The sequence below is a fragment of the Bos indicus x Bos taurus genome, unplaced genomic scaffold (assembly GCF_003369695.1).
Source record: "Bos indicus x Bos taurus breed Angus x Brahman F1 hybrid unplaced genomic scaffold, Bos_hybrid_MaternalHap_v2.0 SuperScaffold_100147, whole genome shotgun sequence".
Lineage (NCBI taxonomy): Eukaryota > Metazoa > Chordata > Mammalia > Artiodactyla > Bovidae > Bos > Bos indicus x Bos taurus.
Window position 1 is genome coordinate 88,288 of NW_020867070.1, and position 14,005 is coordinate 102,292.

The 14,005-nt window shown below is 43.5% G+C and overlaps 1 protein-coding gene across 1 annotated transcript in view; it reads left to right on the top strand.

The window, feature by feature from the left end:
* The window catches only part of LOC113888461 (multidrug resistance-associated protein 4-like), a 162,961-nt gene that overhangs the window by 40,439 nt on the left and 108,517 nt on the right, over positions 1–14,005 (top strand). Inside the window, 2 exon segments of the mRNA XM_027535587.1 lie at positions 3,627–3,768; positions 4,929–5,120. Of these exon segments, the coding sequence (XP_027391388.1) occupies positions 3,627–3,768; positions 4,929–5,120 (334 nt within the window).

Below are 14,005 nucleotides of genomic sequence, written 5' to 3' on the forward strand. Positions count from 1 at the left end.
AGAATTTGCGTGGTATGTCTTGCTGGGAACTTGTTGGCCCTTGGTGGGCCTTGGTTTCAATGTAGGTATGGAGGCATTTGATGAGCTCCTATTGATTAATGTTCCCTGGAGTCAGGTGTTCTCTGATGTTCTCAGGAATTGGACTTAAGCCTCCTGCTTCTGGTTTTCAGTCTTATTTTTACAGTAGTCTCAAGACTTCTCCTTCTATACAGCACCATTGATAAAACATCTAGGTTAAAGATGAAAAGTTTCTCCACAGTGAAGGACACCCAGAGAGGTTCAGAGTTACAAGGAGAAGAGAAAACGGAGGAGGGAGTTAGAGGTGACCCGAATGAGATGAGATGGAATCAAAAGAAGAGAGAACAAGCTAGCCAGTAATCACTTCCTTATATGTGCTCCACAGTCTGGACTGCTCAGAGATGTTCTTGAAGTTATACAGAAAGAGAAGAGGGAGAAAGGAGACAGAGGTGGCCAGGAGGATAAAGGGGGGGGGGTGGGGATGAAAAAGAGAGAGACAGATCCAGCCAGTAATCAGTTCCCTAAGTGTTCTCCACTGTCTGGAAACACACAGAGCTTCAGAGAGTTGGGTAGAGAAGAGAAGGGGGAGCGAGAAGATAGAGGTGACCTGGTGGAGAAAAAGGAGAGTCCAAAGTGGTGGGATAGAGCAGTCAAGCCAGTGATCTCGCCCCATGTAAAGATGGGTACTGAAGATTGGATTTTAAAAGGTACAAATTGATAACAAATATCAAAAAGCAAAGATTAAAATTCTAGAGTAGAGGTTGGATTTTCAAAAATACAATATTAAAGAAAATAATAAGAAAAAAAAAAAACAAAGTCACAAAAGTTATTTAAATATATATATATATGAAGTTTGCTTTAAAAAAATAGTCTTTTGTTTTGAAAAATAGTAGGTTATAAAAATGAAAATTAAAGGAGTAATAGAGACTTAAACGAGAAGGCAATGGCACCCCACTCCAGTACTCTTTCCTGGAAAATCCCATGGATGGAGGAGTCTGGGTGGCTGCAGTCCATGGGGTCGCTAAGACATGACTGAGCGACTCACTTTAACTTTTCACTTTCCTGCATTGGAGAAGGAAATGGCAACCCACTCTAGTGTTCTTGCCTGGAGAATCCCAGGGACGGGGGAGCCTGGTGGGCTGCCGTCTATGGGGTCGCACAGAGTCGGACACAACTGAAGCGACTTAGCAGCAGCAGCAGAGGACTTAAAATTTTTTTAAAAAGTTAAAAGAAAAAAAAAAGAAATGAATGATTGTAAAAATAGTAAAAATATATCTAGGACTTTCTCTGGTGTTGTGGGCAGTGTGGGGTCAGTTCATTTTCAGATAGTTCCTTGGTCTGGCTTATATTTCTCAAGATCTATATGCCCCTTCCTATGTGGTTGGTTGGAAAAGGCAATGGCTCCCCACTCCAGTACTCTTGTCTGGAAAATCCCATGGATGGAGGATCCTGGTAGGCTGTAGTCCATGGGGTTGCTAAGAGTCAGACATGATTGAGCGACTTCCCTTTCACTTTTCACTTTCATGCATTGGAGAAGGAAATGGCACCTCTCCAGTGTTCTTGCCTGGAGAATCCCAGGGACGGGGGGAGCCTGGTGGGTTTCCGTTCTATGGGGTCGCACAGAGTTTGGACACGACTGAAGCGACTTAGCAGCAGCAGCATGTGGTTGGTACTAACTACAGGGTTTTAATCTATTACAAACCTGTCACTTCCAAGGCGATTCCCTTGGTTTTAACTTCTTTTGTTTGCTGGTCTCTTCAGTGTCGTGATTTCCGCCCTGACACATAGGGGGCAGTGGTGGACACTTTCTTTTAGGTCTCACTTGTTCAGTGGCGCTGTGTGGAGGGAGGGACTTTGCAAACAAATAACACTGGCGTGTTTCTTGCAGTGTCTCAGCCGCACTGGGTCTGCCCCGCTCGCCGGCATGCGCAGCCCTCCCTGCCCACAGGTAGCTCAGGCTCTAGATTGCTCTTTGCCGGGAACCGTCTGAGGCCAGCCCTGGCTTGCATGCACCTCCCAGGTCTAAGCTGCTCAGGTTCAGGCACTCAGGTAGTCCTCAGAGGTGCAGACATCATTTGGGCCTGCGTTTTGTGCCCTTCCCAGCTCTGAGCAGCTCTGGTGATGAGGTTTTGGTGAGTGCGGTCACTGCGACTTTTCGCCCTTTCCCATCCCTGGCCGCTTGGTTTTCCTGGGTGTACAACCGGCATACCTTCTCACGCAGATAATGACTGTCCAGAACCCCAAGAAGTCTTAGTTAGCAAAGAAGCCTCCTTGCAGTTAGGTAGATAATGTCTCTCTGGGTCTGCGATTGCCCCCTTCCGGCTCTGGCTGCCTGTCACCAGAGGGGGATGGTCTGCAGCCAACTAGTTCTGTTCAGCCCTTTGTTCTGTGTGCGGGCCTGGTGGTGTCTTAGGGTTTTTCGCCTGGTAGCTATCCCACAGTCTGGTTTGCTAGCCCAAATTAGTTCGCTCTGATTAGCTTTGGGGCATTCAGACCTGATCCTTACTGTAAGCAACGCAGCCCCCGCTTGCTAGTGGCAGGTGCAGGCGTCTACGCTGCTTCTCCTCTCGGGGAGTTACTGTTGGGCTTGTAATCTGTGGGTTTTTAATTATTTACTTATTTTTCCTCCCTATTATGTTGCCCTCTGTGCTTCCAAGGCTTGCCACAGACTCGGCAGTGAGAGTGTTTCCTGGTGTTTGGAAACTTCGCTCTTTTAAGACTCCCTTCCCAGGACAGAGCTCTGTCCCTACCTCTTTTGTCTCTTTTTTGTGTGTGTTTATATTTTTCCTACCCTCATTTTGAAGACAATGGGCTGCTTTTTTGGGTGCCTGATGTCCTCTGCGGCAATTCAGGTTTTTTTGTGGAATTTACTCAGCGTTTAAGTGTTCTTTTGATGAATTTGTGGGGGAGGAAAGTGTTCTCCCCGTCCTATTCCTCCGCCATCTTCAGGAAATCAGTCTTGAACATTCATTGGAAGGACTTATGCTGAAGCTGAAGCTCCAACACTTTGGGCCACCTGATGTGAAGAACTGACTCACTGGAAAAGACCCTGATGCTGGGAAAAAGTGAAGGCAAAAGGAGAAGGGGATGACAAAGGATGAGCTGGGTGGATGGCGTCACCAACTGCATGGACATGAGTTTGAGTGAGCTCTGGGAGTTGGTGATGGACAGGGAAGCCTTGCATGCTGCAGTCCATGGGGTTACAAAGAGTTGGACACGACTGAGTGACTGAACTGAATTGAACTGCAGAGATTAATGAGACAGTTAAAACCAAGGGTCATGATGAAAACTTATACATGATTAAAAGCCTCACAAGCTGCATTATAATTGCAATATAAGTACATTATATTAATAATGCATTATGTGCATTATTCAGTTTGCATTTCAGGCAGGTGCCTTGTAATTTCTACTACTAAAATTCTTGGGTGTCTAGAGCTATGTCCTTATGGAAATCTGGTAAAAGAATGAGCCTTGTTAACCCCCAAAGAGATATGTATGATTGGATGAAAAGGCCTCCAGGACTTACTACCTTAAAATAGGAAGGAGAAAAAATGTGGGTTACATTAGCATATCAGTGACTATTACATAATTTTCTCTACCTTCTGAAGTAATGTATGTTACTTTATAAACGGGCACATTTTTATAAACTTTAATTTGCAGAAATCAGGAACCCCAACCCTACAAGACCTTTTCTTTACTGCCAGACCCGGTGAACTGTTAGCTGTGGTTGGACCTGTGGGTGCAGGAAAGGTAAGTTGTGATGCCTTTTGTCAGCTTGATGCAATACCACTGCCCTTGTTAAAGTCTCAAAGTTGAGTACAGAGCTATGCATGACACAGTTTGAATTGGGTGTACCTAGAACAGCGTTTCTCAATCTGTGTTCCATGGAATATTAGTTTTGCAAGAAGGTTTCATGGCCAAGTAAATCTAGATAAGCACACACTGTGTTTTCTTTCTTGGTGCTTCACATTGCACAGTTGGGAACCATTGTCAGGAATTTGGACATCTCAGTGAATGAAATTATTGATGTGACAGCTATTCAGGTTGGATGGAAACAGCGGGGACTTATTTTCATCACAGTGGCCCCTCTAGGAAGTCTGGAGGTGGTGAAGGCTCTTCCAGGAAGCTCTGAGCATTTCCTCATGGGACTTGATGTGATCCTTTCAGTGCACGTGTAGTTAATGTTCAGCCACGTGCTGGAGCTAAAGACACAGATGTGAACCAGATCCTGAAGTCTCTACTGTCCAGAGGCAACCAACCCAGTGTGGTGAGCACTCTGATGGTGTAGACACAGATACGTCACTTCTGTGTGTCACAAGAGATTTGAAAGACGTGCACTTGCACTTAGTGTCCTGTGTTGTGAAACAACAGAATACAGAAACCTAAATGTGGATGTGTACATGAGAGGGTGATGATTTCCTCTATGATGGACTTTTTCTCTTTAGACACAACTCATTTCAGAATTCTTTTAAGTAATCATCTTTGGATATATTCGTCACAAATAGCTTTTTAAGGATAAGTGTTTGTCAAGTGAAGGATACCTGGATGCAGGAACAATTGCATTAAACATCAGATACATGAAATACACATCCTGCTGGGCTGCTCTGCTAGTGAAGGATATTAAACATTTTTAGTTTTTGCTGAGTGTAGTGCTTCATTTGGGGGCTCCTCTTGGGCAGAGGAGATTGTTATAGTATTTTATTAATATTCCTTATCAACTATTCATTTGCATTGACCAATAGAGTTATTTTAAATTGTTTTTGTCCAAACTTCCGGGGCTGTACTTTATCCTGTTCTAAATGCAAGTGTTCTATTGTGTATCACGCACCAGCCTGGGGTTAGCTGTGCTATGGGATGTGTTTCATCCTGAGTGCTCCCTGTTCATGTGTGTGTGTTGCCATCTGTTTCAGTCATCACTGTTACGTGCTGTGCTGGGGGAGCTGCCCCCAAGCCAGGGGCAGGTCAGCTTGCACGGGAGGATCGCATATGTTTCTCAGCAGCCTTGGGTGTTCTCAGGAACTGTGAGGAGTAACATTTTATTTGGGAAGAAATATGAAGAAGACCGATATGAAGAAGTAATAAAGGCTTGTGCTTTGGGAGAGGTGAGTAAGGACTTTTGAGTAGCATGTACTAGAATTTCAAATGACAGACTTGGTTTAAACTATCAGTAAAGTTTGTTGAAAGTTCTTTTTATTTTTTAAAGTTTGAAATATCGTTCAGTGTTCTATAATATTTACACTGGTCTTCTGAGTGAGTATGAAGGCATATATGCTAGTCCTTCAATCCTGATGTCATAAGGACACTCACAGAATGCTTTGTTGAAGAGGGGGTTGTTTCACTTTGTGAAGTTTCATTCACTTTTAACTTATTTTCGTAGTGGACAATTACAAAAATTTCTAAAATTAGAGTGCGCAGTGTAATGAACCCTCATGTGCCCACTCCCCAGTTTCAAGCAGGAGCAGCTGGTGGCCAGTCTTGCTGCATCTCCACCCCTGCCCTCTGCCAGCCCCACTCCCACCCCAGGTTATTCTGGAGCAGATCCTAGACCTCAGATTAGTTCATCTGTAAAGCATTCGTCTCAGCTGATAAAGAGTCTGCCTGCAATGTGGGAGACCTTGGTTCGATCCCTGGATTGGGAAGATCTCCTGGAGATGGGAACGACTACCCACTGCAGTATTCTAGCCGGGAGAATTCCATGGACTCTATAGTTCATGAGGTTGCAAAGAATTGGACATGAAAGAGTGACTTTCACTTTCACAGCTTCCCTAGTGGCTCAGATGATAAAGACCCTGCTTGCAGTTCAGGAGATGTGGGTTTGATCCCTGGGCTCGGAAGATCCCCTGGAGAAGAGAATGATTACGCACTCCAATATTCTTGCCTGGTGGGCTACAGTCCATTGGGTTGCAAAGAGTCAGACACCACTGAAAGACTAACACACAGATATTTTACTAGTTTTTCTCTAAGAGATAGGAGAGCCTTTGGAAAATACATATTAGTTCATCTGAAGAATAACCCAAATTCCTCAATATTATCAACCTTCTAGTTTACATATTGCTAATCATCTCACTGAGAAGTCTCCTTTACTATTGGTTTGAATCAGACTCCACATGAGGTCTGCCCCCTGCACTTGGTTGGTACCTCCTCAGTCCCTTTTAGTCTCTAGATTTTTCTCTGTACTTGGTTATGACTGGTATTTTTATTTAAAGAAAAGAGAGAATGCTTTAACATTTCTTCTTAATACAGCATTGTTTCATTGGGGGAGAGATTGTTTTCAGAAAAGACTGCGTTTCACAGAAAACGGCAAGGTGAAACTCTGAAATTTAGATGAAATCAGTGAATGAATGGTAAAAATGAAATTACCTGATAAGACAATATAATCTGGCAAAAAAGAAAGAAAAATGTAAATACTGGTAAATACTGTGTTACTCTCTTAGGTTATAAAAATCTAAATGATAGCATTAAAGGGCTTCTCCTCCTCGGGGCCTGTTCAGTGCATTGTGTTCTTTTGTACTGTAGAAAAAGATTGGGACAGTCTTTCAAAGGTGCGGTGTTGAAGGCTCCAAACTTGCTTTGTGAAGCAATAGTAATTTTGCCTGAACAATGACTTGAACATCATAGATTGTATCAGATTAGCAGCATTTTGTGATGATGTGAACAAAACAGAATTGCTTGTTTAATGCTCTTGTTTCTTTCTCCTGGGTTGTTGTTAATGGGAGATCATTCTTTTGTGGAAATGATATTGTTAATGAGTCCACTCTTTTCATACTGTGGACTCAGTAACAATATCATGAAGCACAAGCTGGAATCAAGATTGCTGGGAGGAATATCAATAACCTCAGACATGTGGATGACACCACCCTTATGGCAGAAAGTGAAGAGGAACTGAAGAGCCTCTTGATGCAGGTGAAAGAGGAGAGTGAAAAAGCTGGCTTAAAACTCAATACTCAAGAAACTAAGATCATGGCATCCAATCCCAACACTTCATGGCAAATAGATACAGAAACAATGGAAACGGTGACACACTTTGTTTTCTTGGGCTCCAAAATCACTGAAGATGGTGACTGAAGCCATGAAATTAAAAATGCTTGCTCCTTGGAAGAAAAGCTATGATCAACATAGACAGTGTATTAGAAAGCAGAGACTTTACTTTGTTGACAAAGATCCATCTAGTAAAGGCTATGGTTTTTACAGTAGTCATGAATGGATTTGAGAGTTGGACCATGAAGAAAACTGAGTGCCAAAGAACTGATGCTTTTGAACTTTGGTGTTGGAGAAGACTCTTAAGAGCCCCTTGGACTGCAAGGATATCAAACCAGTCCTAAAGGAAATCAATCCTGAATATTCATTGGAAAGACTGATGCTGAAGCTGAAGTTCCAATACTGTGGCCATCTGATGTGAAGAACTGACTCATTGGAAAAGACCCTGATACTGGGAAGGATTGAAGGCAAGAAGAGAAAGAAATAACTGAAGATGAGATGGTTGGATGGCATCACTGACTTAATGGATGTAAGTTTGAGCAAGCTCTGGAAGATGGTGATGGACAGTGAAGCCGGGCATGCTGTAGTCCATGGGGTCTCAAAGAGTTGGATATGACTGCGCCACTGAACTGAATCCAAGCTCACTCTTCTTGCTGCACTGTAGGCCAATAAATCTGAGATGAGGTATTGAGGCAAGGAAGGGACTTTATTCAGGAAGCCACTGACAGAGAAGATGGCAGGTTCAGTATCAGTATCAGTTCAGTCACTCAGTTGTGCCTGATTATTTGACAAAACGTGGTCCACTGGAGATGGGAATGGCAAGCCACTTCAGTATTCTTGCCTTGAGAACTGCATGAACAGTATGAAAAGGCAAAAAGATAGGACACTGAAAGATGAACTCCCCAGGTCAGTAGGTGCCCAGTATGCTACTGGAGATCAGTGGAGAAATAACTCCGGAAAGAATGAAGAGAGAGAGAGCCAAAGCAAAAACAACACCCAGTTGTGGATGTGACTGGTGATGGAAGTAAAGTCCAATGCTTTAAAGAACCATATTCCACAGGAACTTGGAATGTTAGGTCCATGGATCAAGACAAATTGGAAGGGGTCAAACAGGAGATGGCAAGGGTGAACATTGACATTGTAGGAATCAGTGAACTAAAATGGACTGGAATGCTGGACATGGGTGAATTTAACTCAGTGACCATTCTATCTACTACTGTGGGCAAGAATACCTTAGAAGAAATGGAGTAGCCATCACAGTCAACAAGATAGTCTGTAATGCAGTACTTGGATGCAACCTCAAAAACAACAGAATGATCTCTGTTTGTTCCCAAGGTGAACCATTGAATATCATGGTAATCCAAGTCTATGCCCTGACCAGTAATGCTGAAGAAGCTAAAGTTGAATGGTTCTGTGAGGGCCTACAAGACCTTCTAGAACTAACACCCAAAAAAGATGTCCTTTTCATTACAAGGGACTGGAATGCAAAAATAGGAAGACAAGAGACACCTGGAATAACAAGCAAATTTGGCCTTGGAGTACAGAATGAAGCAGGGCAAAGGCTAACCAAGTTTTGCCAAGAGAACACACTGGTCAGAGCAAACACCCTCTTCCAACAATACAAGAGAAGACTCTACACATGGACATCACCAGATGGTCAACACCAAAATCAGACTGATTATATTCATTGCAGCCAAAGATGGAAAAGCTCTATACAGTCAGCAAAAACAAGACTGGGAGCTGACTGTGGCTCAGATCATGAACACCTTATTGCCAAATTCAGACTTAAATTGAAGAAAGTAGGGAAAACCACTAGACCATTCAGGTATGACATAAATCAAATCCCTTATGATTATAGAGTGGAAGTGACAAATATATTCAAGGGATTAGATCTGATAGACTGACTGAAGAACTATCAACAAAGGTTCATGACATGGTACAGGAGGTAGTGATCAAGACCATCCCAAGAAAAAGAAATGCAAAAAGACAAAATGATTCTCTGAGGAGACCTTACAAATAGCTGACATGGCAGGTTAGCACCTCAAAATAGCCATCTCATCTGGGGCAGGATGTCACATTCTTCTGTGAATCAGAGATGGTTGGACATGAGGAAACAAAGTAAAAAGATCATTTAATTTCTTGTGAATATCTTATAAAGTAGCAAGCCTCATGCTGGGAGATAAGTTAGTTTCACTTCCTTATAACCCTTCACAGGTGGGCAGGGTCAGGCTATCTCCTTGAGGCAGGCCATTGTGCATGCCTGCAGTAACAAAAGCAGCAAGATAAGGATTACAGTCACAGAAGCAGATCCAGTATGAGTTTCAAAATTAACCGTTCCTGGTTACAGTATCAAGATAGCAGGAATGAGCTGGATTTTTATTAAATGGTGTTTATAATGTGGTGATCCAGTGGTTAAAATTCCATGCTCCCAATGCAGGGGGCATAGGTTCGATCTTTGGTCAAAAGTTAAGATCCTACATGCTGCAAGGCGCAACCAAAAATTTAAAAACAATTTAAGAGCAAATACATGGACTTCCCTGGTGGCTCAGATGGTAGAGGATCTGCCTGCAATGTGGGAGACCCGGGTTTAATCCCTGGGTCCAAAAGATCCCTGGAGAAGGGAGTGGAACCCACTCCAGTATTTTTGCCTGGAAAATTCCATGAACAGAGGAGCCTGGCACGCTGTGGTCCATAGGGGTCAAAAGAGTCGGACATAACTGAGTGACTAACGCTGCACTACAAATACTGTGTAAGAAAAGGGGGAAGCAAAGGCAAACAGTGAGAACTGCAGCTCCCATTCAGAGCCTACATGCAAATAATTTTCTCTCTCTCACACGTATGTGTATACACACATAAGAAGGTATGTAAGTTATTATTTATAAGTGTCCTCGATGTTAAATTCCTCATTTTTATTGGTAAAGCTGAAGCTTGGGGGATGAAACAGCTGTCCTTAACATTTGGAGCTCAAGTTCAGATCTGTTTCTGCACAACTCTAGACTCCATTCTTGTCCTCGGTGCTGTGCTGGCTTGAGGAAGTTTAAAAGAAAGAACTTTTCAAAAAGCAGATGATGGATGAAGGTGGAAAGTGGGATGCAGAATAAACAGATCTCAGGCGTTTTCTCTTTACCTTAATCATGTCCAGCTCCTGATGCCCACATCAGACTCCAAAGACCCAGGCCAGGTGTGAGTGTTTCTCTCATGACCTTTCCTTTCTGGTGAAGCTCAGCCCTGTCTTTCTCTCCCACATTTGAGCATCTCTGGAGAACAGCAGCTGTGGGACAGTGGCTACTATTCAGCATTTTCCTCAGGGGCCATCGTTCTCCCTGGGGAGCAATGCTTTGCTGCAGCCACGTGGCATGACTGGACCAGTACCGAGGACAGTGTTCTGAGGCTTCCCTCACCCTGGACCATCCATGCAGCAGATTCTGTGAGAAGGGGCCCTGCAAGACTGGCCTGCACAGCAATTCTTCTGTATGTGATGAGACAAATATTTACAAAGATGGACTGCTCTCCTGTTTGCATGGTCAGGACAGAGAGTTGGGGCCCCTGGTGCCCATTCTCTCCTTGGCAGGAAGGTGGCCTAGGACAGAGGAGTAGTGAGAGGGGAGTCCCGGACCCGGCTGTGTCACTCCTGCTCTCACTGTGAACACGTCCTGTTACCTGACTGAGGTTTCCACAGCAAAATGAGGACACTGATTCAGTGGTTTTCCAAGAGGTTTTGTTGCTGCTCTGAAATGTCCTCTAAGACTGATTAGCAATTACCAAGGGGTTAGCAAGGTCTTTGCAGCACTTGGGAACCATTTAATGAGTTATGAGAGCCTCTGCTTATCTCCTTTTGGAATCCATGTGTAAGTGGATGGACATGAGATGGTCACAGATAGTAGAGGTGTCTAGAGTTATTTTGGGCTTCCTTGGTGGCTCAGTGGTAATCTGCTTGCAACACAGGATCCCTGGGTTGGGAAGATTCCCTGAAGGAGGGCATGGAAACCTCCTCTAGTACTCTTGCCTGGAGAATTCCATGGACAGAGGAGCCTGGCGGGTTACAGTCCATGTGATCGCAGACAGTCAGACACAAAAGTGATTAAGCAGCAGCGGCGGCAGCAGAGTCATCTTGGCCTGAAGATACAGAGACTGCACGTGTAGTAGAAAAGGTTTGACCTTTAGAGAAAAATAGTCCCGGATAGTAACTCCCAGTGTTTGTCTGAGTCTCTTCTATTATTACATGGTGGAGGGGTGGGATTACCCTAAAGGCTACAGGCCATGCCTGTGCAATACAAACAAGTCAGAGTTTCAGTTAATGGCAGCAACTGTTACTAACACAGCCTTTTTCTCTTCATTCATCCATACTTAAATGCATATAAATATTATAAAGATTTCTCCTTACAGTTCTCCCTGTGCTCACATCTGCCTAATCTTGGAGGAAAAAAATAGTTTAAAAAAGCAATTTTTTTTTGTATTACATATGTTAATAACTAGATGTATTAAACTAGATCTAATTGAAGTAAACCTTTAAGCTTATTGAGCTGAAAACTTTTCTGTAATAAAATAGGGAGATATGAAGTAATCACATTGGGAATATCAATTCAGGCTGATGAGATAACTCCAAGGTCCAGGAGTCAGCAGGCTCAGGGATTGAGTCTCAGTTTCTTTGTTTACTAAGAATGTGATCAGTCACTAGTATCAAGTTATCAATTCCTGTCCTTTTTCCATTTATGGAGGGTTTTCCTACACTTTAGATTCTCACAGCATCCTTGAGTTTAGTGACTCTTGTTTCTACAGCACATTCTGTAGAACAGGAAAGTGAGACTTAGGAGATCTAAGGATTTGTTTAGCATGGAGACCCCAGTGTGCCACTTGCTTCCCCCCCAAATTTGCTAAAGTAGAGACAAAGAAATGAGTGCTGCTTGTCTATACCAGGATCTGTCCAGTGATAATTACAGGCAGTCTAAAATTTCTAATATAATAATTGTGTAACTTAAACTTGATTGCTATTTTGTGGTTTTGTGGATGTTCTTGTCATCTTTTTTTTTATTATTTCCCCAGGTACTCTGGGGAAAATAAACAGATTTTTCTATTTATTTCTTAAATAGTATTCAGATAAAACTTATGATAGATTCCCCAATTCTCAAATCAAAGCTTCATATCCTTCTTAACTTTGAATGTTATCTGTGTCCATGGGCAAGCATCTACTTGGTTTAGCTGATCTGCTCTGTGTTCCTTGAATACACTGTTTCCCTTTAGTTTTTCATGCCCAGCCTGCTTTTTTTTTTTTTTTTTTTTTGCTCCTTTTCTTGTATAGTTCTTGTCTGTCACTCTATAACTGGTCTTAAGTATCACTGTGAAGACTCCAGTCAGGTCCTATTCCTTCTGTGGAAGTGGGAAGCTGACATCATGTTCAGCAAAATTGGAAATTTAAGACACACTCATTGCCTGATAAAACAAGTCCTGTGCCTTCACCACCCTGGCCACCAGCTCTCATACCTGTGTCTCTAGCACAGACCTTCACACTTGCATGTCCAGCTGCACCATGATATCATCTCACATTGTCCACAAGTGAAGTCTTCTAAACCGACATCTACCATCTTCCCCAACTCAGTAAATGGAGACCCTGTCCTTCCCTTTCCTCATGTCTCAGACACCACAGTCCTCCTCTTCTCTTACAGTCTGCTCCGATCCCATTGGCAGGTCTTACAGACTCCACCTTCCAAGTGTGTCTGGAGTGTGACACTGTCGCTCCATTCCTGCTGCTCCCACTTTGGTCCTGACCACCATCATCTATCATCTGGATTATTCCAGTTGCCTCCTCAATTGTAGTTACCCTCACCCATTCCCCCTTACTGCCTGTTTTCTACAAAGCATAGAAGTGATTCTTTAAAAAACCTCAGGCCAGGTCAGTCCTCCCTTCTCCCCCTTCCCTGGTTACTGGGAGTGATGCCAGGGCTCCTCCTGCTCTGTCTCTGCCCTCACTCCCCTCATTCTTACTCTGCTCTCCTGCCTCCTTGTCCTGAATACCCTGGGCATCTCCCTGTGGCCCCTGTACTCGCCCATCCCTCTGTGTGCCCCAGCCTTTCCAGGTCTTCCTGAGTCCCTCCTCCTCCCCAGATCTGCTCACACCCTCTCTGAGCAGAGCCCTCACACCCCAGTGTGGACTCACTTCCCTCCTTTACTCTCCATCCCCCTTAGCCAGCTTGCTTTTCCTTTCTGTCCGCAGTACTTGCACTCAGGTTAATTTCTTATATCATCCATCTCACACTATGGAAAGAAACTCTAGGACTTTGTTTCTTTCTGGCTGAATTCATCATGCCCTGAATAATGCCTGGTTTACAGCTCGATCTTCAATAAGTAAGTGTGAAAATAGTCAAATGCATAAATGCTGTGAAAAACTATAGAATGAAAACAAATGGGAAACCAAAGAGGTTTTTTGTTGTTGTTGTTGTTGTTCAAGGGTATAGTTTAATCACTATGAAACATTCCCATTGCCCTTCATCAAATGCTTGTATGAAGAGCTGGTACTAAAGGATTAGGAGGATGGGAATTCCCTGGTGGTTCAGTGGTTAGGGCTCCATGCTTTCATGGCTGAGACTGTGGGTTCAATGCCTAGTCAGAGAACTAAGATCCCACAAGCTACATGGTTTGGCTAAAAAAAAAAAAAATTAGGATGAGAGGAAAGTGAAAGTTGCTCATTCATGTCTGATTCCTTGAGACTCTATGGACTATATAGTCCATGGAATTCTCCAGGCCAGAATACTGTAGTGGGTAGCCTTTCCCTTCCTCCATGGGTCTTCTCAACCCAGGAATTGAACTGGGGTCTCCTGCATTGCAGGTGGATTCTTTACCAGCTGAGCCACAAGGGAAGCCCAAGAATACTGGAGTGGGTAGCTTATCCCTTCTCCAGGGGATCTTCTCAACCCAGGAATCGAACTGGGGTCTTCTGCATTGCAGGTGGATTCTTTACCAGCTGAGCCACAAGGGAAGCCCAAGAATACTGGAGTGGGTAGCTTATCCCTTC